This window comes from Erythranthe guttata, chromosome 5 (assembly GCF_056151865.1).
Source record: "Erythranthe guttata isolate IM_541 chromosome 5, IM_541, whole genome shotgun sequence".
Taxonomy (NCBI): domain Eukaryota; kingdom Viridiplantae; phylum Streptophyta; class Magnoliopsida; order Lamiales; family Phrymaceae; genus Erythranthe; species Erythranthe guttata.
This window is the reverse complement of record NC_142537.1, coordinates 16,389,930-16,416,879: the sequence shown is the minus strand read 5'-3', so window position 1 is coordinate 16,416,879 and position 26,950 is coordinate 16,389,930. Positions and strand designations below refer to the sequence as shown.

Genomic DNA, 26,950 nt, shown 5'->3' with positions numbered 1-26,950 from the left:
TTTGTAATTTAAGCCACGGAAGTAAATTTTCAAAAATACCCAAAATGGTCTTTTTATTAATGGAAGTCCCGCACATTTACTTTAAATAATTTGTTTCATTGTCTTGCTGGTCTTCTTCCTCAACTTGTATCTGAAATTTATTCACCTTGTAAATGTTTGCAAAACTACAATAAATAGAAAAACCTAACTTATTTAGTTGTAGCAAAAAAAGAAATGATTAATTACATCGTAATCGCGATTGCCAAAATTTCCGTCATCCCTTTAAATTTCTTCTTGTCATTGTGGTCACGGTATTTTGAAAATCCCAACTCTTTAACTATGATGATATGAAAACCTTAATAAGTTTGAAATTCTTTTTAGTCCTCTATGAGTTTTGATGATATTTGAAAACCCTAAGTTGTTTGATAGTGGAGTGTATTGTGAGTTTTATGTTGTTTACATGTAGTTTCTTTTACTTATGTATGATACTTTTCTCTGGTTAATTGGAGTCAATGTTTGTGTTTGCCGATGCAGTATAGTCGTTTAAGGTTTGTATAGTTTATTATCATTTTTTCTGTATAGATGTCTACCACATTGATGATTTTATTGAGGTTTTGAGGTTTTGAGGTTTCGTTGTTGTTAAAAAATGCTCAAGTCGTTGACTTGGGACACACTCTTGGATTTTGCGAGTTCTAAATATGGACAGTTGAACAAACGTAACATAATGTTAACGTATATTTCGGAGGTGTATGGTGAGTGTTTTCTTTCGGACGACGATGTCATGGTTTCGATGTTTGATATGATGAATGTGTTGTCGTTAGAGAGTATTGAGGTCATTGTCAAAGAAAAAAAAATGTTTCTTTGGTTGGCACAAACATTTCTTTTATGATCAAGCACATTTCCCCTGATTGAGGACAATAAGGATGTGGCTGTTAAAGAAATGAACGTTGAGGGAGTTGTTGACTCCTTTGTTGGTAAGAATTTATTGAGTGTTTATTGACTTACTTTGATTAAAGATGTTGGACATGTTTGATGAATTTAGAAAATATTTGATTAAGTTTTTTGTTGAAATGATTTTGAGTTTGCGTATGTGAAGAATGGGTCGTATAGAGTGACAATTGAATGTAGATTTAAATATGAGAGGCAATGTTCACGAAGAATACATGCATCAATTTCTAAATCGAATGGTTTGTGCTACATTCGAAAGTACAATAAAGTCCATGAGTGTGGAATATTTTTGGAACTATAAGTAGGATGGGGTTAACTTCCCGGTCATTATTGCCCTAATTAAAGGTGACATCAGAGCAATGCCAATCACAAACGTCTCACGAGATTAAAAAACATACGAAAATTTTATGGGGTTGAAATTTGTTACTTTGTTGCGTGGAGATCAACTAATGCAGGTAGCAGTAGAATACTTTGTGATCATAGTAGCTCGTACACATATCTAACATCGTATTTTGCAAAAGCCGAGAGGACAATTTCTTTTGCAAAAGCCGAGAGGACAATTTCTTATAGCATTTTCTATTTGTATATTAACGAGTCCAAGAAAAAAACAAGTTTTAAAATTCCCTCTTTAGGGATTATTTCTTAACTGAAATAGTGACAATTGAATGTAGATTTAAACATGAGATGCAATGTTCACGAATGATACATGCATCAATTTCTAAATCGAATGGTTTGTGCTACATTGGAAAGTACAATAAAGTCCATTAGTGTGAAATATTTTTGGAACTATAAGTAGGATGAGGTTGACTTCCCGATCATTATTGATCTAATTAAAGGTGACATCAGAGCAATGTCAATCACAAACGCGTTTACATGAAATTTTTTTAGGGTTGAGATTTGTTACTTTGTTGCGTGGAGATCAACTAATGCAGGTAGCAGTAGATCATACTTTATGATCATAGTAGCTAGTACACATATCTAACATCGTATTTTGCAAAAGCTGAGAGGACAATTTCTTATAGCATTTTCTATTTGTATATTAACGAGTCCAAGAAAAATGCATATTTAACAATCTCCTCTTTAGGGATTATTTTTTAACTGAAATAAAGAAATATAAATTAAAGTTATGTGAGAATTACAAAATTTAGGAAGATTTATGTAATGTTTTATAATATAAAAGGATCCATATATATGTAATTAGACCTAATTTTAAAGGAGAACAATGTAATTTACACAATATTTAATCAAGATTCAAGGGTGGCAATATCATTAAAAAAAAAAAGCCAATCAAGAGAGTTAAATGTTAGATAATATCGAATCTGAAGGACCATATGTAATTTCCAGAAATAAGAGGCGGTCTAGTTATAAATATAATTAACTTCGAGGAGGTATATATAATTTAACCTATTTTTAAAACTTTACCATTCTACAGTAAAACGTTTTCCACAGTAAAAACCTAATTTTACCTCGGTAACCCTCAAAAGTTTTTGAATTACGGAGGATAAAATTCACTCATTCCAAAATCCAGGAAAAGGGGAAGAGAAAATAATTCACAGAAATTTGCTGTGGAAGAGGTTTCTAGAGTGAACGATAAGAATGGCAGGTATGGCGCTAACGCCGGCTCCGGTGATCGGAAGAACATTGAACGGCGGCGGCGGCGGCCGCCTCCCTCACAACAGCTTAAACTCGTCGGGCGTGAACGCCCTCCGAATATCTGCCATGATTGAGCGCTTATCTCGTTTCGTCAACAACAGCAGTGAAACCGACGCTTCGCAGTTTTTAAATCTCTGCCTTTCTCTCTCTAGGTACTCCGATTTACGCGCCGTTTTTCTTATTCTGCTTCTGATTTCGTAGATATTTGCTGGTGTAATAGCCAAAACGAGTTCTGGAAACGAGGGCTAAATTAAGTACCAAATTGACTTAGTTGTATTTATACCGATGGTGTGCTACACTAGTTTTAGCTTGATTGATGCATATGCATGCATTTGGCAACTGGTTTACTGTTAATCTATTTCTGTATTTGTGCATATGTAAGATTCTTTGAGTAATCTGTATCCCATTTGCCCACGGTTGATGGTGTATAGTGGTATACATGAAGGGAATGCAATTCTTTCAATGTTTTTGATAGACAAGTGATGACAACCAAAATCTATTTTGGGGATTCTGCGAATCATGTTGGTATTCAAACTCTCATATACTTCGTCTAGTAATGTGGTTTGACATGAAACTTTTTCCCCGTAAATTTGATACACTGTTTTATTAGGTCTTCTCTGTGTTTTTTAAATAATATATCTGTAGAATCCTGTAATATCTGTTTTAACATGTACATTGTTGTTTCTGGATCGATTTTTTTGTTTGTTTAATATGTCTTCCTCCTCGTTTTCTGTCAATGCAGAGGAATTGATTTTGCCATTACAAACCATGAGGTTCCGAGCATGTCGCATGACTTACCTTCACTAGTAAAGCAGGTAACAATATTATGAGTGATTCTTTGACTTTTTCAGAGATATGTATCAGCACTTTGAGGTATAATTAGATTAGATGATTAAAAGGTTTTTGACTTCTGGGTATAAAATGCTGTCCCACACATATGTAGATATGTATGTATACATATATATCTGCAACTACTGCTTAGATTATCATGTCATAAAACCATCTTTGCTATCCTCTAACTTCCTGATGCTCAGTATTTGGATGTAGTGATAATAGACATATTTGCTATGTGCTCTGTGCATGTGCTTAAGTGGAGGGATTCTGATATTGACAGCAGAAGTAGGTTGGGAAGCCAATCGTCTTTTCAATTGCCTGTAAAAATCAACAAAATGCCGTCGAAACCCCAAAATTTCAACTCTTGTTTGGTTAGCTTCGCCACGTCAGCTCATTTGTTTGAAACCTGACTCATATTTCTGTTATAAAAAAATGATTTAGCTTGTTAAGTCAAAATCTCATCCAGCTTTCCCACCGCGATAGCTTTGAAGCTTGTTGGAGACCTGCCAAAGGATGTTATTAGTACCAGTGGAATTGTACTCACTAGGAGATTTTTCATACAAGCTCCTACCTAAGCTTAGTGTTTTCTGCATTTCCATGCATCACTTGATTATGTGTGGTAAAAACAGTAGTTAGTTTCAGGTTATATTCCATATATTTGAGTATGGAATATAAGATCATACCCATAAATATATTCGCTACTAGCATGTGCTATATAACTTTTTGCTGATACCCTGTGCCTTGACTTCATTTTGATTTAGTTATGTTAGATCTAGGTGCCTGATTTAGATGATGCCATTTATCTGTCATTTGCATATCATGGAAACTTTGGCCAGTTATGCAACAACTCTGATTATTTTCTCACGTACATTACACAGCATAATTGTTGTTTATTGTACTTCTTTCATTAGATTGAAAGGCTGTTTGATCTTATTCTATGCTAAGGTTTGTGTAAACATTTGCTGATATTCTCTGTACTACCATTAGTTTTTCTGTCTCCCACAGGCCATTTGTGCTAGTCATGGCCCTTGATATGGCATCCTTAAATTTTTTTTCAAATGTTAAATCTATCTGATCTGAAGCTTTTTAGTCATTCTATTTCAATAATTTTTTCTTATGTTTTCAGGTGTGCCAAAATAAAAATGATAACTTTCTGCAAGCAGCTATTATGGTCCTGATGATTTCTATTAAGGTACATTCTTTTGACCGGCCAATGTTTCTTACTGATTTTGTACTTCATCTCACCACTCTGATATAGCAAAGAATAGAAGTATGCTATGTGCGGGAGCACCAGATGTGTCATATATATGATTTTTTTGGAGACTTATGGTGTTGAGAGGTAAAAAGTTATTAGCCGTTTATGTAAAAGCTAGTTGGTGGTGAGAGCAATTATGAGAGGGTTAGAATTCGTTTTCCAAAGTATGCATATGATTGAGAATTCCAAGTATAATTAAGTTCCATGAAATGGAAATTACTATTAATGAAGTCATCTTCTGGGCTGCACCAGTCAGACCTACCTTGTACCTAGTTCACTTCTTTTACGATGGTAGACTTGTTCAGTTTCATCTTCTGAAGCTGGAAATAGGCTGACCTATTTAGTTTTTTTTTATGGAGGTTTTGGTATAGCTGATCTGGGTTGGGTTAATTGATTATCGCCCCGACCCTACCAACTTACTCGTATCAATATTCAGAACCATTGTCGGTCCTGAATGTTGTTGGTATTATTAGCCGCTTTTTTATTATATAAAAATAAAAATTATTATATTCTTTTGTTTTAGATATAAATGTTAAATGATTCACCTAATCACCTCACTAGAAGTTTAATCTTTTAGATGGTATTAGAGCCATGCTAAATGAAAGGTTCAATCCCACCAGCACCCATTTAAAAAATTCCACGTGCAAGCTTCATATCACGGGCGTGTTGGAGATATAAATAATATATGATTCATCTCACCAGGTTAAGCTTTTAGACGAGGTGGTTATTTAACATTTTAAATTGATATTCGTATTTTATTATTAAATATAAATGTGGAATTTGATTTATTTTTTAAATAAAAAATACTAATTGTTAAGTAACTGCTTATATACTAATAAAAAAAAAATATATAACTGCTTATATAAATTATTTTTACAAAAAGTCAATTGGTCGGGCATTATGAGCCAAGCAATTTTCAAAATTTTAGCAACTACCAACCAAGCTAGTTATATGTGGGTCGAGTCTGTCTTTGATGGTTGATTATCGGCCATAATTTATGGGTAAGAGATGGGTTGGTTTTAAGGTAAAACCTACCCATGAACAACCCAAATTAGGTACATCAGGGGCCCAAGTAATATGAATGTGGAAATTGCCTTTTATATCAAATTTGAACATGGTATTTATGTTATTACATGTTTTTATTTGTTCATACAATCCTATAATTTGGGATACTGCCTTCGCGTGAAGCAATCTAGACTTGAATACAAATTCTCCTTTTCTTTTACTGGTTATTTTTCTGAAACTGAGTACTATTTCGGCAGAGTGCTTGTCAAAGTGGGTGGTTTTCTGATGTAGATTCTGAAGAGCTCAGCAATCTGGCAAAGGAGGTCGGTTGGCATTTTATTAGTTTGTACTAATTAGTTTCTTCTCTCATTGATTAGTTACGTAATTCTCCTACCTTTTCTTATCATTGCAGATTGAGGGCAGTTTTTGTAGCGTGTCAAATTTTAACTCTGAGCCAAGCTGTTCGCTTTCGGTTATCTCTACAATTATGTCAAGGTGTACCATGTTTATGCTATTTTATGGATTGGACTATGATTTCAGTTTATCATGGGCGTAAAAGTTGTATATATTTGTTTTGATATTTGGTACTGTTATGCAAATTGTGGTAGATCGAAAAGACATGCCACAGTTGTATGTGTAATTTGTGTCCTCAAAGCGTCTAGTGTTGCTTGTTAGGTGTGTAGTCAATATATTTAGGTATTTTGCATGTTGAACTTTTTTCTATTTTGTCTTTTATGGGTGACAATTAGACTATATCTAAACCATCCGCCGATGCTTACTTCCGTTGTTAATAATAGATTTATTTCTCCTCAATGCAATATACAGATTTATTTTGTGTTCAAGTCCACTTTTAACTTGCAACTGAAAGAATGTGAATATGAATGCAGATTCTATCCGAGAATGAAAATGGGTCATATCTTTGCTTTTCTGGAAGTCAAGGTGGGTATTCCCACTCCCTTTCTCCTAAGTCCTGTCCAGTTCTTATCTGATGTTTTTCTGCTGATGGTAATGGTTTGTGTTGTTCATTGTAGCCTGGATACTATGCTTATGTGAGGGACTTCCAGATTCCAAAGAATATTAAGTCTTCCCCAGGAGATCAAATAGTATGTCCAATCATTATTCTTGTGTTCCAACAACTCGTATCTACTTCATTAAGTTCATGAAAATTATAGGTATAGATAGGACTTATGGTGTTGATTGTTTGCTCATCTTATCATTCCTTTTCCCTGCAGAGGTTGTTTGTTGTCCAAACGGATAGTATTGAGACATCTTCCTGCCTTATTAGTCCTGCCAAAGTAAGGTAAGGTTTTTTCATCCCTGCCAACACCAACTAGAAAGGAAATGCCTTTGATTGCATCTCAACCGGTTACCAATGTGTATTCCCTTTGCAGCTTTCTTTTGAACGGGCATGGAGTGGAGAAGAGGACTAATCTTTACATGGTTCGTTCCAGATTAATTATTAAAAATACTTGTCATTTTGTTCTGTTTGCGTGAAAGTTGAACTTGTATGCATCTTTTGCCTATATTAGGATACAGGGCCACAAATTCCAACAGTTGTAACACCTTTGTTGAAATATGGGTCGAATCTCCTTCAGGCTGTGGGCGAATTCACTGGTATTCTGGGCTCAACTTTTCTTGTCTGTCATTTATGGTTTTCGTGTTGAAGTAACCGAATGTGCTTACTCTCGATATTGATTATTCTGAAGGAAACTATATGATAGTAGTTGCTTCAATGGGTGAGATGCGAAAGCCTGATAGTTACATCCTTCAAGATTATGAGCAGCAGGCTCCTGCAAGTGTGGATTCAGGTGCCTGTTAGATTTGGGAATATTTCAATATTTTTTCTCTGAAGAGCAACAATGTTTATATATGAGAAATCGTCGTTACAATCTTTTCTTAAATGAGAAGACATTGCCATTAACTGCTGGATTAGTCATAGTTGTTTGCTAACTTCTTTTCTTTTGCTCGATGTAGATTCAGAAGTAATTGTGGGGTCATCACGGATATCGCTAAACTGCCCTATTAGGTAACACCTCTATAAGTGTTGATTATACCTCTCTTATTTATGCTGCTTGATAAAGCTTCAAATGCAAAGAAAATTGATCTATTTGGGTACCTATCCAATTACAAGACAAAACATAACAATATGAAACTCCAGTAGATGCTTTAGGTCATGTCTGGATTTACTTAATGTCATTTCAATTCCTCACCTTTTTTCTTTGTTGGCATTTGCATGATCTTCTTTGCAGAATTTCGTCATCACCACTAATGTAAATTTTAGTTTATCTTTTGTCACTACATAATGTTCGAGATCTTGCCTGAGTTTCTTTTCACAATTTTCTCGTCTCAACCAATATGAATTTCAGTGTATCATCGATTTTGCATCTAACATTTAGTTGCATCTTTTATGTTCTGCTGATCTTTTTTTATTGCCTTTCTTAAACTTGACAGCTTCACGCGTATTAAAACCCCTGTCAAAGGACTTTCATGCAAGCATATTCAGGTAATTGCAAGTGTTACATACTTGAGCAGAAGTTGCCCATATCAAGTGTTCGAACTGGACGCCACTTTTTCGTTTCACTTATTATTTGACAGTTGAAGTAGAAATTAAGTTTGTCTTATCAGGTGGTGTTTGTAAAAGCTTTTAAAAACTGATTATGAGCTCTTTTTGGCTCATATTCAACTCAAAAACTGGATGTGATGATCTTGCTTAATCAGTTCATGGAGTAAGCTCGGAAACAGTAGAAGTCAAACCAATTAAGATATATATTCTTGGCCTGTTTCTTATGATATTTCATAACTTACTGACTCAATTTTGTACATTCTGATCTGTTTAAATATTTTAACTTTTATGTTACCACAACACCGATCATGTTCGATGTTTCTTATGATCTTCGATAACTCGTTGATTCAGTTTCGTGCATTCGGATCTATATATATATTTCAACTTTTCTGTTACTGCAATGCAATACTCATCATGGCCTGTGTTTTTTATGATCTTTGATAACTCATTGACTCTGTTCATGCATACTGATCTATTTATGTATCTCAACTTTTCCCTAGTGTTTTGATTTTGACAACTTTGTGGACATAAATTCAAGAAGACCCTCCTGGCGCTGCCCACATTGCAATCAGTATGTCTGCTTCCCTGATATTCGAATTGATCAAAATATCGTTAAGGCAAGTAGCTCATTTGCATTCACATTGATTTTTGTTACAGACACATGGGTATGAAAAATATACAGTTTCCTTATATTATTTAAACTTATCTATTTGCATAGAAATTGATGTACACACGCGTGTATATAAAAAATAGTAGAGTTGTGATTTCATTTTTGCGGGCGAACTAAACTGGCACTGAATAAAAAAAGGAAAGAAAAGAATGATGGAACTGTTATCAATAATAGTTATAGTATATATATATGTAACCATAAAAAGATGATGTTGGAATTTTGAATTTTCTCAGGTCTTAAAAGAGGTACGGCCCAATGTCTCCGACATAATTGTCTCCTCAGATTGGTCGTGGAATGCTGTTAATGAAACAGAGGATACCTCAAAGAAGCCAGAAGAGGATAATACCTTCAGTATTGGCCATGATGAATCACCACAACCTGCTGATGTAATGGATCTCACTCAGACCGAAGATGCAATGGTTGCTTTCCCCACTCGCGAATCTGAAGACGTAAAACATTTCCCAGATGCCGGTCAAAGTCAACCTTTGACTCAGACCGCAGCAGTCAACACGAACGATGCTAATCAAACCGGCGGTCCTCTTGCAAACAACTTCTGGTCTGATATGTTAATGTCAACGTTTGTTCCACCATCAAATGCCCGACCCAATGCACAGATAGGAGGCGGTATTCCCATCGACACCTTCACTAATACGAACAGAGAACTCGAGGCTTTCCATGGTGGTAGTAATAATGCTGTCGATACAACTTCTGCGGCGAATACATTGCCATTGCAGCAGTATCAATTTAGAAATACACCTGTCAATAATGAGTACGGAAGGTTCCAATCCGCGCCCAGGCATATAACGAGAGTACCTAATGCAGTTCAGGCCCTTCCTGCTCATCCCACTTCAGTCCTTCAACGAGGCTCCGTAAATAGCCACAACTCCTTTAACTCAAATAGTCTCTCAACCACTGCACCAAACTTCTCTACAGCTTCTCGTGCACATCCACATCAGGTCCCACCGGTTTCGTCATCTTCTCTGCTCCAGCACATACAGGTTAATTAGTGCTCTTTCGTAGTTGACTAGTGTTTTTGGCCCTTGACTTTGTGAAATTGTTCCTTATTTGTTTTTTTTAATCATGCGCCATAATATCATCACCTGCGTAACTATGATCCATGTTTTTCTATGATACATATATGATATATTGTTGTCTGTCTCTGTCACCATACTCTTTTATGTCTCATATGGTTGGCAATATAAACAATGATTAATTAAATAATACACTTCATTTTATGTTTGGTTAGTCCAATAATTTTCTGGCCGGTCCAAATTTTTGGACCTACCCGAAAATTTGGGAGAATTTCACCCTCCTTTCATTGGAGAATTGTGTATTTTGGTCCGACCCAAAAATTTGGGGAGAATAAACTTTTACCATTGTGTATTGGAGAGTTGTCCATTGGAAACAGTTAGGCCCTCGCGAAATTGCATAACATCATCTTGGCTACTTCTATGTTTACAGTCAAATGATACCTGTATTGGATTCTCAAAGTCTCGTTTTGGTTTTTTTGGCAGCAACAAAATCGTTCATTCTCATCTGCTCAACCGCCACAACAGAATGCTGGTTTTCAGGACTCGAATCAGGTCCAAAACACATATAGACTTCCAAGCGGACACAATCAAAGCCAGCAGATAGCAAATCTCAGGATGTCTCGAACAATGAGCCAACCTTCCATGCAATCTTCCGGAAGCTTCGCGCGCGCCCAAACCCATGCAGGAGGAGCTCCACAAACAACTCATCAAACAGCAGCTCTGCCCAACAACTCCCAACAATCCCACCTCATTGCAGCTGCAAACAGAGCCGCACATATGGCCTTCGATCCTTCAAGAACTGCACCATCATCTGGAGTTGCACCGCAACCTATCACGAGGAGCGATGCATCTGATCCGACGGCCGATATGACGTGGCGCCCTGCTGGACGTATGCGCGGGGCCCTAGTTGGCCAGGATTACAACAATGCATATAAGCAGTACGTTATACGGCCTAATCAGCAAGCCCACCAAGCTGGTAATCCAATCGTGCCTAATCAACAATCCCAAGCTGTCAGACCAAACTCAAATGCAGGCTCGGTTCAGTTCAGGCCTGTCAATTGGGATGGTTCGCCACATATCCCACATGGGACTCGGTGACTCGTAGAATTTGCTCTATTTTTTCTTCTTTTTTCGTTTGGCGAATGAATCAAGAATGCTCGTGTTGAAGCTTAGCTCTCTCTTATTATGTCTATATATTTGGAGTCTGATTGGGAAATTAGGAAATGCAGATGTGATGTTTATGTATGCAGAAACTTTGGTATATATGACGTGGCTAAGAAAAAAAGAAAACTAATTCGATGATTATATAAATCTAAATTAATGTTGGTATTTAATATTATAATTTTCCTCTTTCACAAAATCAGCTTATTTGAAAGATGTGATATGGTTTTGTTTTCATTTAAAGCAGTGATGTCTAAAATGCCTGTGGTCTGACGTGTCCATTGGAGGAGCAAGATTTTTTCTGAGGTGAAATACATGCACAATTGTTTTGTGGGGGAGACCATACTAAAGCTATTCAAAAAATACCATATTTTTATGGACAAAATGCATTTTGCACCCTAGAAAATTTTAGTTTTTGCACTTTTCCCCCTACAAATTCGAAAATGAGATTACCCTCTCTTCAAAATTTTGTGCTAGATGCATTTTGCCCCATATTCCAAATTTCGGCATATTTTTGAATCCGTGCAATTGAAGGGCATTTCCATTATTTCAGGGACGAATCATCTTAAAAGCTGTTAACCGTAGAAAAAATTGAAGGTTCTCACAATTTTGGGACCGCAATAAAGGCACAATTCAATTTACCATGAAACAAAATCTTTTTTTCTTTTTCTTTCTGAAATTAGTGAAACGGGTTTTATTTTTCGCTTATTAGAAAATATAAGGATATTAGGATTTGGATGGCTATAATAAACGACTCAAATGCCCTTGAAGCGGACTGATAAACGGCAATTTCGATGAAAAATACGTCGGAATTTGTGATTGGTGGCAAAGTGCAACTGGAACAAAATTTTAATGGGAGTCTTTTTTAATTTTTTTTTTAAATTTTTTTTATTTGTAATTTGTAAGAAGAAAAGTGCGAAAATAGAAATTTTCTAGGGTGGTGAAGTGCATTTTGTCCTATTAGTTATTATATATAATTTTGAATTTGTTATCATATCAAACTAAGGGTGAAACTCTTACAATATTCGAAAATTTCGACTTGGAATCAACCAAAAAAAAAAAAAAAATTCATTCCAATTTTCACCGCTAATATCGAGTACAAGAACACTAACTGTTTATCATATATATATGGTTCCTTCGACCCTACACCCGGTGAAAAACACCGGGTGGGTCTTCTGCTGCCACGTGTTCTTTTTTTTATTTTTCTAAAACCCCTAAAGGTAAACCCTAGCGGGGAATCTATTATAAAATACAAAAAAGAGACACGTGACAGCAGAAGACCCACCCGGTGTTTTTCACCGGGTGTAGGGTCGAACAAATCTATATATATATATATATATAAAATATACCCTATCTCTATCTGAATTCAAAAGTAAATAAAAAAAAGATTCGCGCTGGTAATTAATATAAGAAAAGAAAAAAAACTCCGAAGGTTCCCTTGATAAAATGGTATGGTTTCGCCCATAAGTCATAACACTTGCCAACAAGGCCAATCGCCACCTATCTCTCAATTCACCTTCCGCCGCCGCCGCAGTATATATATTCCTTCAATTCTTTCTATTTCTCTCTGTCTTAATTTTTTCTCAAACCACCATTTTTATATTTAATTTATTATTATTATTTGAAATTTTTGTTAAAAAACGATACAATGCTTGGGAGTTGGCCTTCGTTCGACCCTCTGAACTTCACCCAGTTCAAGCCCAATGATCCTTCCAATCCTTCGGTATGAACTCTTTTTTTTTTTTAATCTCCATCAAATATTTTAATCTTCCATTTGCTCAGTTGGAAGAATTCTTTCTAGATTCTGCTGTTTTTTTCAATGAGTTTGTGCTTTGTTTGATTTTCTATTTTAATTGAAAGTTGAAGGTTTTTGACTTGTGGGTTATGAGTTCTTGTTATGTTTTGGGTGAATTACGGCCGCCCCTCTGAAATAAGGTCAAATTACGAAAAACTCCCTCCTATTTGGGTAATTACAATCACCCATCAACTATGAATCTTCTTACGTATCCATCATTCTGGTGTCAATTTCAACAGAATCTTCTAGTTTCCGTGGAATGTTCTCTAGTTTATATTCGTTTTGTGCGAAATGCAGTTTTTCATGCACCACAATAAATATTTACAAGCAAAAAAAAACATCTTATGTTCATCTTATTTCAAAATGTGGAGTTCAACTGGGGTAAAACTGGTACAAACTGGAGAATATTCCATATTATGTAGAAGATTTCACTAAATGTGACACCGTAAGGATGGACGTGTAAGAAGATTCATAACTGAGGGGTGGTTGTAATTACACAAATGAGGGTTTTTTTTCCGTAATTTGACATTACCTCAGGTGTGACACCGTAAGGATGGACGTGTAAGAAGATTCATAACTGAGGGGTGGTTGTAATTACACAAATGAGGGTTTTTTTTCCGTAATTTGACATTACCTCAGGGGTGGCCGTAATTTATCCTTTTTTTCTTTTTTTGGTGTAACAATTTGCATGAAATTTGTGGTTTCCATAAATGGATTTGTAATTCGGTGAGAATGCTGAAGTGGGTGAAAAGTATTGATCTTGATGAACTTATAATGATTTTGAATAATGTTCGACTAAAGTTGATCTCAAGCTTAAATAATAGACTTGGCTGTTTGTCTGTTAGTTAGATTGTAACAGAATAAATAACGGAAATTTTTCGTATCTCTATAGCGCGAATGCTGACAAGTGTAAACAAGATCACTGCAAGTTTCGGATAAACCGACAGAGTTTACAGATTTGTTGGTTTGATGAAGTGAACTTGTCTTGCAATCTAAATTCTTTAGCCTTTTTTACGGAGAGTTGAATTGACAGATGTTCTGCCATTAATGAATCTACTTTTCTCGAAGTTTATAGGCGTACGAAAGATTGTCATAAATGACGTGTTTTTGTCGTTTATAGAATTTAGGAGTGATCTCTTCTAGTGTTCTTCGGGGAGTTAATGCAGAGGACACGTTTTCTTATGCCTCCTCTTACATTCTTATTCCATTGCCAGTTCCCATCCTTTTGATTTTATTACGTTTGTTTCGAGTTATGGCATTCGTGTCGGGCCAAAAGTTGATGAATGAAAAATGTATAAAAAAAATATTGCAACTTCTATACTACGGGTAGTAGATGATTCCGGAAGTATTAGGGTTCTAGAAGACTTATCAATCTCGAATGAGAATGGAAAAAGTTAAAACCGGCATTTTGTGCTATCTTGTGCATGCGACAAAGTTTATTTATTTATTTTCAAGAACTAAATTCCACGTCATCAATTCGGACTTGTGATATTTCATTACTACAAACTATATTGCTCGTGTCGGTGCCCAGAAAACGACGCCCGTTACTTATTGTCCGACTCATGACCGCACCCTTCCACCGCCTGACCAGGGTAACATACTCAACTTCTCTCTCTTAATTTAAATTTGATTTTCAATTTGTTTTTTTCTCGTTCCGCTTGGAATTATCGATGAATCAGTTGGAGAAATTTTTCCAGTTGCATTGATTTCTGGAAGATGCTCGTTTCACCGTGATATTTCGTACTTTTCAGTTATAGCTTCTGAAGCCAAAAACATTCTTGTAAGAAACTTTTATCAACAAGCTGAAGTGAAGGTTAGCATTAAATATAAAAAGAAAACGAAAAACAAAAACCCGTTTTTCGAATGCATTAACTTAATCACTTCGTTATCTACTTGCAGCTGAGAACAAAGAGAGCTTCTTGTGAGAATCCGATAACAGAGCGTCCATCCAAGTTTCCGAGGGTTTCTAACGAAAATCCCTAATTCGATGCTTTAGTATAGAAAATATTCAATTTTTCTTTTTTAACTGGAGTGTATGTTTTAAGCAGATTGAAGTTGATGGAGTTCGCCTATTTGCATCTATACCGATAATGAATGAATGCCGTAACTGCCTAAATTGGGGGTATACGCTACTAGTCGAATATATTTTGTGCGTGTACTTTTGTGTGTGCGCAAATGTGTTTTTATGTGTATTCAAATGAAATAACAAGAAATGCATGAAAGTGGTGATCATCCAAATCTGCGTCAACTTCATATATAGTAGTGGGGGTATTTTTGTCTTTTTGATACTAAGGGGCGATTTGGTGGGGTATTTTTGTCTTTTCGGTTCTTAGGGGCAATTTGGTCTTTTCCCACAGAAAATTTGAGAAGAAACCAATTTAGGTAGTAGAGCTAGAACCATTGGATCCAAGGGGTCTTTTTCTTCAACGGAGGGTAATTCAGTCATTTTTGCGCACGAGGCTTTTATATTTGATTATTTCTAACTTTAATTGAATATCCTCGAAACCTCTGTTATGCAATTACTAGAAGAAGCAATTAAACCAAGCAAGTTTAGTGAAATTTTCCAACACTTCATGAGCTAAGAACATTATTACAACATATATATACACATACGCAAATCAACTCTAAAGCAATAAGATATGATCAAAACACAAAGGATTTAAGTGGTTTGATTTGTATCTATTGGAGATATTAATATTAAACGATACATTTCACTGACAACTTAAGTTTTTTGTACTCAATATGGTATCAGAGATAGACCAAATCAAATGTCCTGCGTTCGAATCCCACCGTCATCCATTTCCAAAATACTTACAGATTACAAGATCAATAATCAAACACTTTGAAACTCTACAATTAAAACCTAGTTGCGAGCTTCACTCATCAGTGTTTTCCAAACGAGTTTCTCTCTTGTTTCCCAACCCAACTCTCAAATCTCAATTACGAGACATATGACACAAGAGAAGTGACCACACTTCCACGTGGCTTTCAGCGATTGGGCGTGAGTCATCAAAATAAGTGGTTGGAGTGAGGTCTTGGTCTACATTTTCTAGTGTGTTTTCAATTTAATTAGGCCATTTTTTTTTTAGTCAGTCAGTCGTACTAATAGATACAAAATAACTTTCAAATGTATATTGTGTAAAACAACATAAATATTGTCTTTCTAGAGATTTTTTTTTATTTTTGTTTTTTGTTTTTTTGTTTTCATTTTATAATAGTTATCACTTTATAATTTCAAGCGTAAATTACAACTACACCCTTGAGGTATGTTAAAATAACTTTAAAATCCTCGTGGTATTGGTAGTTACAGCCACACAACTAACACAATCACGGGAGCTAAGATTTCATGTCGTGGTGACCGATATGCGCTATATTTGTTTCGCGCGGAGCCGTTAATGCTACCATAGATGAAAATGTATAAATGGTATATAAAATATAAGGATTTAAAAAGTGTTAGGAGAGACATGGCATCTCTAACTCTATGTTGTTTGCTCCACTGCCAGAAACTAATAGTCCGTTTAGAACCATAATGGAATAACTTATCAAAAACATTATTCCGTTAGGGTTTCTAACAATGTTTCAGGGGGTGATTGTAATTATCGGTACTACAGGTACCTTAAAGTTATTTTAATATACATCTGGGGTATAAGTGTAATTTACCCTACAAAAATCATTTATAAAAAAAAAAGCAATATTAAATACAGTCAAATAATGATATATGTTGATTTATATACGGGAAGGATATTTTCAGTACAAAAAGTGTAGACGGTCTCACAAATGATGAATTTTAGAGTGAAATTAATTATATTTATTAGCGGTTTGAGAAGCTTATAGATAAAGACCCTTTTATCGTTATATATATTCCACCTATTTTCAATTATTTCACATACACAATAATTCCCTTAAACAAAATAATAAATAATTTATTTCTTGTATTTGATATTATATTACAAAATTGAAAATCTAGTATAAAAAAAATCAGCAAATAACACAAGAATTAGGATTCTCCTCAGCACTGTAGACATGGTAGTACTGTGTGTAATGAGGAAAGTGATTGTTGTAAAGTTTCATAAGCTCTTCAATTGGCTCACTATTTTTATTTTCTTCCTTTTTTACCCCTTCCTTTTTTTCCGGCTCTTTTGAGGGCCCCACAGTCAGTAATTCCACGTGGCAATATTTTTTCAATTTTCCCACAATTTTAATTGGATCAGCATCTCCTACTACTGTTAGCTTCTTCTCCTTCATGTCCATTGCAAGAGACAATATTCCTGTATATTAATATTAATATCAATTCAAAATTATTAATATTATTAAAAAATACATAATAATTGGATACTTTCAGTTCTAACCCCTCAAGTTTGCATTGGTTTCCATTTGGTCCTCCATGTTTATAAGAAACACATTTGGTCACCCATGTTTTAATACTTTTAATATTTTTTATCATTTCCGTCAATTTACCGTTAGTTCGTCACACCAAGACAGACATGGCCATATGCCGTTGTATTTTTAAAATTGACGGAAATGACTTAAACCGTTGTATTTTTAAAATATAAGGGACCAAATATGAAATCGGTACAAACTTGAAACTTTCGTACCTGAGAGGCTAGAAACTGATTTCATGGCCTTCTTTTTCTCCTTTTCATCATGAACATGTAACTTCAACACCACTTTCTGCATAAACAAAAAAAAAAAAAATAAATCAGTAATTAATCGTTTTTTACTTTGGGTTTCTTAATTAGATATATCTGGTTAAACCTTAAACAACAAATAATATGAGAACGACAAATTCATTATACTCTCGTTTAATTTTGATGTAACTTCCAAGAATTAAATATCCACGAGACATTAAAAATTAGACGAGTACTATAAAAATAAAATCAAATAAAAAGAAAAGAAAAGGAATATTTAATTACCATGGCCATCTTAGAATATAAGTGTTGAGAATTCTTGAGAAATTAAATGCAAAGGAAATTATATTATAAATGAAATTTAGTTGATGGTTTTATGGAGCAAAGCATATAAATATATATAGTAGAAAATATGTGGAATTTGGTTGAAGGAAGAAGGTGGGGGGAAATACCTTGCTGGACAAGGAGCTAGTCTTTATATTTTAATATTTTTTATATAAATATATATATTAACAAGTCAATATATATACATATTTAGTGAGTGATGAGTTGGACAGCTTCTTGAATACGTAAAGGAATTCAACTCGTTTGGAACTGAGCTAAGACTCGGTCTCTGTTGGGCTATCAAATTGCCAAGTCTTAATCTGGTTGAACCTATTTTCAATTTATATTTATTATCCTTCTTTTTTTTTTGAACAAATTGTTTTCTGGTACTACTATACTGTGTATTGATGCAAAAACATGTGTGTGTGTTTTTTTTTTTTTTTTTTTTTTTAATTTTTAATTTTTAATTTTTAATTTTTAATGTAGCATTTTTTCAGTATTATTGGAGATATTAATATTAAATGATATATATGATCAATAAGTATGTTATACATAATTTTCGGTAATAGAATCTTGGATTCGCTAGTAATTGTAACGAATAGTCATGCACTCATGTCACTATCTATTTAGATCAGTAGTGTTCTAAAAATCGGTGAAGGAGACCGATTAATTGGTTGCCGAGGCAGAGGCTGTCTGAAACTTAAAGATTCTGGTGTAAAGGTTTGGAAATTTAGTTTTTGGCATGTGAGGTGGTTTGAGGCGGCCAGAGGCTGGTAAAACGTTCGAGCTAAAATCGGGCAAAAATCGGCAAAAAAATCTATTTTTTCCATTTTTCAGGGTTAGTTTCACTTGGACGCCTCTTAGTTATGAAAGTGCAGACTAAGAGCAACTCCAACGGGAGTATCAAATGGATTATCAAACTCATAAACCATCTTTTTGATATCCCAAAATAAAAAATTTCCACTCCAATGGGAGTATCAAAATGAATAAGTATTTTGATATTCTATATCTTTGCATGTAAAAATACATCCTGAAAATTGAGTTGTCAAAAAAATAACCACCAAAACATCCAATCACAAAATGACACGTGGCAATTACAAATAAAACCACTTAATAACTTCCAATTGATTATTAATTTTGATAACCATGATTGGAGTAGATAAACTATAAATGGATATTAAAATATTATCTTAATTATCAAATGAGTAGTTGATAATTCAATTTTGATGTTTAGCATTGGACTTACTCTAATCCTCTCCTAGTAGAAAAATTGCCCATAACTCCCCTATTAGATGTTTTCACTTTCCACTTCCTTCGTTGATCAACCGTCCAGTATTTTATGAAAATTGATGACGTCATCAAAAAATTGAATTGAACTTCCTATTTTACCCTTATGACTGAAGTTGACTATTTTAACGTTTTAGGACCAAAAAATTGAATTGAACTTCCTATTTTGCATGGATCAGTTTTAACCACCAACCAACCCATTTTCAACCCACAATTTGTGATGGTTAATCAACCAACAACCGGCCCATTTAAGTTGGGTCGATAATGTCAACCAACCCATGTATAGTTGGGTCGATAATGGTTTCTAATATGCTAAAAAGTTGGTTAGTCGGATAATATCGGCCAACCAACTTTATTCATTAATTTATTATTTATTAATTTTAATTAAAATATATATTTTTAAAATTTCAAATTTCTATTTTATCACATTTATTAAATTGTCTAATATTGACTAAAATCCTAAAAGCAATAAATCTAACCTAATTATCTAATTTGAACTATTTTAATTTTAAGACATATAGTCCAAATATTTGGACGATTATTATTTGTTGAACTATTTATGTTTAATTGCAATATATATGCCCGTAATGTTTTGAATCTTTTATTTGAATATTGGTGAACTAGTCGCATTTAATTTATAAAAGATATAGCGTTGTAACAAGTAATAAAATATTTAAAAATATTTAGATGGATGACCCATCAACCAAACCACCAACCGACCCATTAAATTGGTTTTCAACCATCACCCAACCCATGTAAATTGAGTCGATAACGGTGTTCAATATTTACCAAAGTTGGTTGGATGGGTTGTGTGGTTTTATAGCTGGTTTTTAACCAAACCAACCAACACACAGCCCTAGTTAGAGGGGGTGTCAATTCCAATTTGTCTATTTTTCCTCTATTTTTGGCCAAATTATTTTTATTTTTAACCGTAGAAAATGAGGATAAAAGTGGCATTTCACATGCTCTATTAGTCATTATAAGCAGAACTATCTAACATGGGAGTAACATGGGAGGTTTGTGCAATTTGTTGATTAAGAGGGAAGAAGTCTGTAATTTCACTATCTAAAAGGGGTCGAAGTGAAATTAACCCTTTATTTATTCAAAAAGAAATTAGGGCAATGTTTGGTAACATTTTCTATTTTGTTTTCATTGATTCCCAAAAACAAAATTATATTTATTACACTTCTTAAATAATTTTCTCAAAACAATCTTAAAAGTTTCTCTCTTCTTCAGACATGTGACTGCTACAGTAAAATGATTTGACTGCTACGGTAAAAAATGTTTTCACTAAAAAACAAATAAATATCACTTCATCTTTCAATTTTTTTCTTCTAAAATACATTTTTCTAACACTTTTAAACATGATGTGACTGCTACAGTGTATTTTGTCTCCTTCCAAAACATAAACAAACATTACTTTCATTCTCAAATTCTTTCCCCAAAACACATTTCCTCAAAATGAAATCAAAATAAGTTCCAAAACGCTTCCAGACATTACTAGAGGCTTTTAACTCAGACGTGTTTCTATTCTTCCCTCTTCTCTCTACTCCGTTCTTCCCGTAAGAAAGAAAGCAAAGGGGCGGACTCACCCAAAACAGCCAAATATATTATTATGATCTTATTATTATGAAACCACTTATATTATGTGATTAAAATATATAAATGACTATCCAATCATGTTTAAATATATTTTAATTAAGTTTTGAGTATTTACATGAAATATATTACACTAAATCTGAAAAAAACGATTTATTTTCGATTTTATCGTCGACTGATTACCCCCTCCGAGCCGAACCGACTCACGTTTTTTAGAACTTTCATGAAGATATACATTCCATTTTCTTCTTTCTTACATCAAAAGAATTAGAAAACATGACATGCATCATAAACTGATTTTGTTGGACTAAACTTTCTATTTATCCATAGGAAACAACATATGGAAGAAGAACAAATACATTATATATGGATGCTAAATCAAACATCTTTTCAAATAATCTAAACTATATATAACCTTAAACAAACACAAATAAATAAACCAAAACAATTACCACATTCTAGAATATTCTTTCTTTTTTTTTTTTTTTTTTTTTTTTTTTTTTGTATGTGCATTAAAAATTTAAAATTAATATGGAACAGGCACAGAAGATTTGCTAACTTGCTCAAGAACTTCAAGAACCTCAGCCCTACTCCTCACCATCCTATGAAACACTTCTCTAACCTGCTGCTGTAGGGGCACCAGCCCCTCCTCCATCTTCCGGCATATCTCCGCCAGTTCCGCCACCTGCACCGCCATCTCCGCCGCCTTCTCCTCCTCCAACGGGAAAACAAACGAGTCCGCGAAATCGATAAGCGACTGAGCCACCTTCTCCATCCTCTGAATCTCCTCCAGCAATCCAGTGCCACTCCCTTTCTTCTCCTTCTTCTTCCACTCCTCCCCCATTTTCTCGAGAAGCCCGCCCATCGGCTGGGCCCACCCGAGTTGTTTCGGTACGGGTAAATGGGTCGCCAACCCGTTTCTCTCCTGGCAGGGTACCCCCGCCACCAGGGCCCACATCACGAACACTAGGATTATGCTCATGATGTATATCGGCATGGCGAGCCCGGTTGACTCCGCGCCACGTGGCGCCGCCAGGTTGGTCGACATGGCCTGGATCTGCTTCGCGGCGGACCAGGACTTGGCGACCGACCACGACAGGGAGCGGAAGCTCCCGCGGCGGTCCTTGGCGGCGGCGGCGGATTTGCCGTGGGGGTTGTCCTTGTCGTCGAGGACCATGGAGGTGAGGAGGGTGGCGAGCGCCTTCCTGGCGCGGCGGACCTGGCCCTCGCCGATGGGGGTCTGCTGCAGGGCGGCGGCGGCGATCTGGCCCAGCTTCTGCCAGTGGCGGACGAGCTCCACCCCGTGGGAGACGGCGTTGCAGACGTCGAGCGCCTTGACGGCGCGTTCCAGGAGGTCAGGGATCAGGCGGTCGAGCGGCGGCTTGGAGAACTGCGACGGGTCGCGGCCGGAGACGAGGACGGCCTTGAATTCCGCCTCGCAGCAGAGGAACGTGTCGAGGAGCGTGCGGAACCAGTTGATTGACAGGAACGGCGGCGGAGGAGGCGGGATGTACTTGTCTATTGCCGGCGCCGCGGCGCCGGGGGAGTCGGTGTCTGCGGTGGCGGAGGAAGGGGTATCGCCGGAACCGGCGGTGCTGGCATTATTAGCTGCCGGGGCGGTGGTGGAGAGGGAGGAGAGAATATCGGAGAAGCGGATGGCGACGTGTTTCTGGAAAAGATCGAGATCCTCTAATTCTTGATCGGTTTCGATGGAAGGAAGCTGGTTGCGGCGGATGCTAATGAGGTTGAGGAAAGAGCCTTGATTATCGGTCGCCGGCATGATTGGTTGGTGTTTATTCTCTCTCCGGTGAGATTGAAAGAAGTTTGATTTGGTTAAGGAAGAAGAGAAGAGGAAAGAAGAAAAGAAGGAAAGTTGATCGGTTAATATATTTGTTGACCGGTAAACGAATGGGCTATAAGCTTTGTCGGAAGCATCACCGTATTTCTCTCCTCCTGCCGCTGACTAGGTACTTTTTTTCTTCTTTTTTCTTCCTATTTTGCCCCTGCTAATTCCAACTATTTCAATTTAAAAAGAAAAAGAAAAAAAAAAAATATATATATATATATATATATATATATATATTAATTCTTGAATTAATAATCTCGCTTAAATAATAATTTTTCTTTATCCCTGCTCGGTGAAAGCGCATTAAATTATTATCTCGATAATTTAATATTTTGCTGAATTAATAAAAATTATAGTCTCGATTATATTAATTAAGAGATGTAAGTTTAACTGTATATTGACCAACTGAGATAACTAATTATCCAAAATCGGATAATATAAAGTGAACCATAATGTTAATACACAACCAGATGTTATAGGGATAATTACAGTTTTGGTCCCCCAAGTTTGCACGTTTTTCACTTTTGGTCCCTCATTTACCGCCGTCAACAAAATACACACTAATGTTGTCACATTTTAACACATTTGGTCCCTCCGTCTGTTTGACCGTCAAGAAGTAACGGTCAACTGTTGAATTAGGGCTGAATTTGAGATATTTCATATATAAAAATTGCACTCAGACCCCTGCATTCTTTTAAAATATTCTAAAAACCCCTAAAATTTTATTCAACCCTAATTTAACCCCAATTTCATCATTTAATCAATTTTGACAAACGACCCCGATTTTTACAAGCATTTTCGCTGACCGTTAACCGACGTTGTTGTTGTTGTTGTTGTTGTTTTTTTTTTTTTTTTTTTTACTTTTTTCTTCGGCATTGACTTTTTTATTTAATATGATTTTGACGCCATTCACCGACATTGTATTCTAGGTTAACAATATTGACTTTTTTTATTTTTCTTGATTTTTTATGAACTTTTTTCTTGTGACTTTTTTTTTTCCTTATCAACACAACTACCGTAGAACATAATACTAATACTATATTAATATCTAGTATCATAACATTAAAATTACGGTCTAAAAAAAAAATCATAATATTAAAATTACAAACTTCTAACAAAGTTTTTATCTAAAATTTTAGGGCCTAACCTCAATTTAAAAAAATTCTAAAATCCATAATTTGTTCCCCTCAATTTTTTCTTCGTGGAACTGCCAGTGCATCCCAATTTTCTTCCCAAAAAAATATGAATACGATGAATTAGGCATGTGCGGAGTAATTTGGAATGAGATAACCACTCTAGTACAACGGTCGGTTTTTGGGGCTAACACCGGCCGTTAATTTTTATCTTATTTTTTGTCTTAAAATTTTTCTGTTATTGAGATGCGTTGACTTTTTCCTTTTTTCTTTATTTTGACTTTTTTTATGATATTTGTTTCTTGCCGATTATCAGCTTTGAATTTTTTTTAAATTATATTTTTCCATTACTCAACAATTTAAATAAAAATAAAATAAAAATCAAGAGAAAAATGTCAACGATGTTAACCCGACATTCAACATTGGTCAACAACGGCAAAAAAAAATCAATCGAAAAAAGAGTCAACCGAGTTAAAAAGAAAGTCAAGATCAGATTACCCAATTTTGAAAAATTGGGGTCATTGGTTAAAATTGGTTAATTGATGAAATTGGGGTTAAATTATGGTTGGATAAAAGTTTAGAGGTTTTTAGAATTTTTGAAAGAATACAGGGGTCTTATTGCAATTTTCTCAAAGAAAAACCCCAAATTCAGCCGTTGACCGTTACTACTTAACGGTCAAACAGACGGAGGGACCAAATGTGTTAAAATGTGATAACATTAATGTGTATTTTGTTGAGGGCGGTAAATGGGGGACCAAAAATGAAAAACGTGCAAACTTGGGGGACCAAAACTGTAATTATCCCGATGTTATACTTATATTTGGTGTACATGCACTTAGCTTGGTACATTATTTTTCTTCTTAAATTAATAAATATTAAATAATTTAATCCACTGACGATTTAAATTTTTAGATAATGCATCAAAGCAAAGAATCCTACTTGACCAATATGCTGATCATAGTAATTGGCTAATTGCTAATAAATGGTTCTATGGAGATTGGAGTACTTGAAGTTGGAAGGGCCTCTAAATTTGCAATTTCAAGAGTAGGAATATAAAAAGGCTAAATTACCGTCACCTCCTCATGTAAGGTTAAATTATGAAAAAAATTCCATTTAATTTTGGTAATTACATACATCCCTAAACTATGAATTAACTTCCATAGACTAATTTTTACTTGGCGTGGTAAATTAAAATCCTATTCTGTATGGGCTCGTTCGAAAATTTTACCACAAATACCCTTATCAAACCCAAAATTTACAATTCACCAAATGCGAAGTTGGGTCTACTATCGATAAATGTTGATATTCTTGAGCATCAAGTTTAAAAACTAATATTGAACTTTCTGCTAACTAATTTTAATTTGGAAGAAACCCTAAGCTCATTTGTGTAACTTTGGGCATTTTTCTTGTCCTTTTGACACTAAAAACACGCAATCACTCGAAATACATTTGATCTATATACCGAGTCCTCATACTAACTTACAAACCATACGAGAGATGTCATATCATAACTTAGGGATTCTGTTTTTTAATTTTTGTCATTTTCTTTTGGATAGGTTTGTTTTCGATGGATGATGGTGTAAAAAGCAAATTTTTGAATATACAAAATATATAAATACAGGACAAGAAAAATAGCAAACAAATAATATTATTAATCAAAATGAAATGTGGATTACAAATTCCGGAAATTCCCCTGTTTCTTCTCTCCTATTCTAAAATCGATTTAGGGGTTTAGAAGCTTGTTCTTGAACCGAATAAATATAAACACCTCAAATTAAAGTCCAAATATGCTTTGGACTTTAATTTGAACTCTAATTAGTAACTAATTTATTTTGACTATTAATTAGTAATTTATCTTAAAATTCGTCATGATATTAATGCCACCTAAAGTAGACCTATTTCTTAGCCCAAAGTATTTGGGCCACATCTAAGATTAATTTGAAAGTCCAAAATCCAATCAGCCGACACGTCATGGGTTTCTTTGAGGTATTTATTACCATTTAACTTACCCCCATCAAATAATAATAATAATAATAATAATAATAATAATAATAATAATAATAATAATAATAATAATAATAATAATAATAATAATAATCTTATATATAAAAGAAAGAAACGCTAGGGCAACCCTAAGAAACCCTAATGTCATATTTGTAATTCTTTTTCAATTTTTATCAAATTTTTATCTCCTTAATATTATTTTAAATATTATTTTCGAATTTTATCATATTTGTATCCCCTAAATATTATTTTAAATATTATTTTTTATTTTTATCATATTTTTGTCTCCTAAATATTATTTTTTATTTTTATCAAATTTTTATCTCCTAAATATTATTATAAATAATATTTTTTAATTTTATCAAATTTATATCTCCTAACTATAATTTGAAATATAATTTTGAACTTTTAGCAGATTTTTATCTCCTAAATATTATTTTCGAATTTTATCAACTTAATATCTCCTAAATAATATTTTAAATATTTTTTTCGAGTTTTATCATGTTTTTATTAGTTTTTTATCTCTTAAATATTATTTTCGTTTTTTATCAGATTACTGTCTCCTAAATATTATTTTCGATTTTTATCAAATTTTTATCTCCTAAATATTATTTTAAATAATAATTTTGATTTTAATCATATTTTATCTCCTAAATATTATTCTAATTATTATTTTCATATTTTATCAACTTTTATCCCATTAACATTATTTGAAATATTATTTTCGATTTTTTATCAAATTTTTATCTCCTAACTATTATTTTAAATTTTATTTTTGATTTTTATCAGATTTTTATCTCCTAAATATTATTTTTTTGATTTTTTTATCAAATTTTATCTCCTAAATATAATTTTAAATATTCTTATCGATTTTCATCAAATTCTCCTAGATATTATTTATAATAATCTGATTTTCGATTTTTAGAGAAAAGGGTAAATGAATCTGATTTTCATCCCTAGCGGATTTTGTGACATCGTTTTACAGAATGTCTGCAACATTTGAATTTTATTTCTTCCCTACCTAAGGCTTCTTCTTTTGGTAACCCGACTTTAGATTTTGTTTCTTATCTTCTTCTTCATCCTATGACTGTGTGGCAATTAGTTTACATCTTTTTCCATCATGGCTTATAGGTAATTTCATTTTGTTAAATTATGTGTTTCATTAATTTATACCAAAGTTTTCAAATTTTATGTATAACAATTATTTCATTTTATATGTTATTGGACATGTTATT

General features: G+C 34.3%; 4 protein-coding genes across 5 annotated transcripts; 2 read left to right on the top strand and 2 right to left on the bottom strand.

The window, feature by feature from the left end:
* Nucleotides 1–2,322: 2,322 nt before the first annotated feature.
* On the top strand, nucleotides 2,323–11,298 carry LOC105955134 (RING/U-box superfamily protein). 2 transcript variants are annotated; one of them, XM_012978838.2, is made up of 16 exons: nucleotides 2,323–2,732; nucleotides 3,323–3,395; nucleotides 4,541–4,606; nucleotides 5,932–5,997; nucleotides 6,087–6,169; nucleotides 6,562–6,613; nucleotides 6,706–6,777; nucleotides 6,907–6,974; nucleotides 7,066–7,114; nucleotides 7,204–7,288; nucleotides 7,381–7,482; nucleotides 7,649–7,700; nucleotides 8,126–8,177; nucleotides 8,738–8,854; nucleotides 9,141–9,905; nucleotides 10,422–11,298. In XM_012978838.2, exons 1-16 carry the CDS (start codon nucleotides 2,524–2,526, stop codon nucleotides 11,034–11,036), a joined length of 2,526 nt encoding a protein of 841 aa, XP_012834292.2. In that variant the 5' UTR covers nucleotides 2,323–2,523; the 3' UTR covers nucleotides 11,037–11,298. The 2 variants fall into 2 exon arrangements, with proteins under 2 accessions (XP_012834292.2, XP_088673931.1); XM_088817805.1 differs by having other exon boundaries at nucleotides 2,484–2,732; nucleotides 4,541–5,144; nucleotides 5,580–5,997.
* Nucleotides 11,299–12,633: 1,335 nt separating this feature from the next.
* LOC148770771 (DET1 complexing ubiquitin ligase) lies at nucleotides 12,634–15,019 on the top strand. Its single transcript, XM_088817800.1, has 4 exons — nucleotides 12,634–12,822; nucleotides 14,426–14,486; nucleotides 14,646–14,707; nucleotides 14,794–15,019. Exons 1-4 carry the CDS (start codon nucleotides 12,748–12,750, stop codon nucleotides 14,875–14,877), a joined length of 282 nt encoding a protein of 93 aa, XP_088673926.1. The 5' UTR covers nucleotides 12,634–12,747; the 3' UTR covers nucleotides 14,878–15,019.
* Nucleotides 15,020–16,738: 1,719 nt separating this feature from the next.
* LOC105955098 (heavy metal-associated isoprenylated plant protein 39) lies at nucleotides 16,739–17,941 on the bottom strand. Its single transcript, XM_088818270.1, has 3 exons — nucleotides 17,808–17,941; nucleotides 17,490–17,565; nucleotides 16,739–17,162 (listed from the first exon to the last, which is right to left on the bottom strand). The coding sequence occupies exons 1-3, from the start codon at nucleotides 17,814–17,816 to the stop codon at nucleotides 16,873–16,875; spliced, it is 375 nt and encodes a 124-aa protein (XP_088674396.1). The 5' UTR covers nucleotides 17,817–17,941; the 3' UTR covers nucleotides 16,739–16,872.
* Nucleotides 17,942–21,254: 3,313 nt separating this feature from the next.
* Nucleotides 21,255–22,750, bottom strand: LOC105955100 (protein ROH1A). The gene has a single exon (XM_012978799.2). It carries the CDS (start codon nucleotides 22,510–22,512, stop codon nucleotides 21,259–21,261), a length of 1,254 nt encoding a protein of 417 aa, XP_012834253.1. The 5' UTR covers nucleotides 22,513–22,750; the 3' UTR covers nucleotides 21,255–21,258.
* Between the last annotated feature and the right edge of the window lie 4,200 nt (nucleotides 22,751–26,950).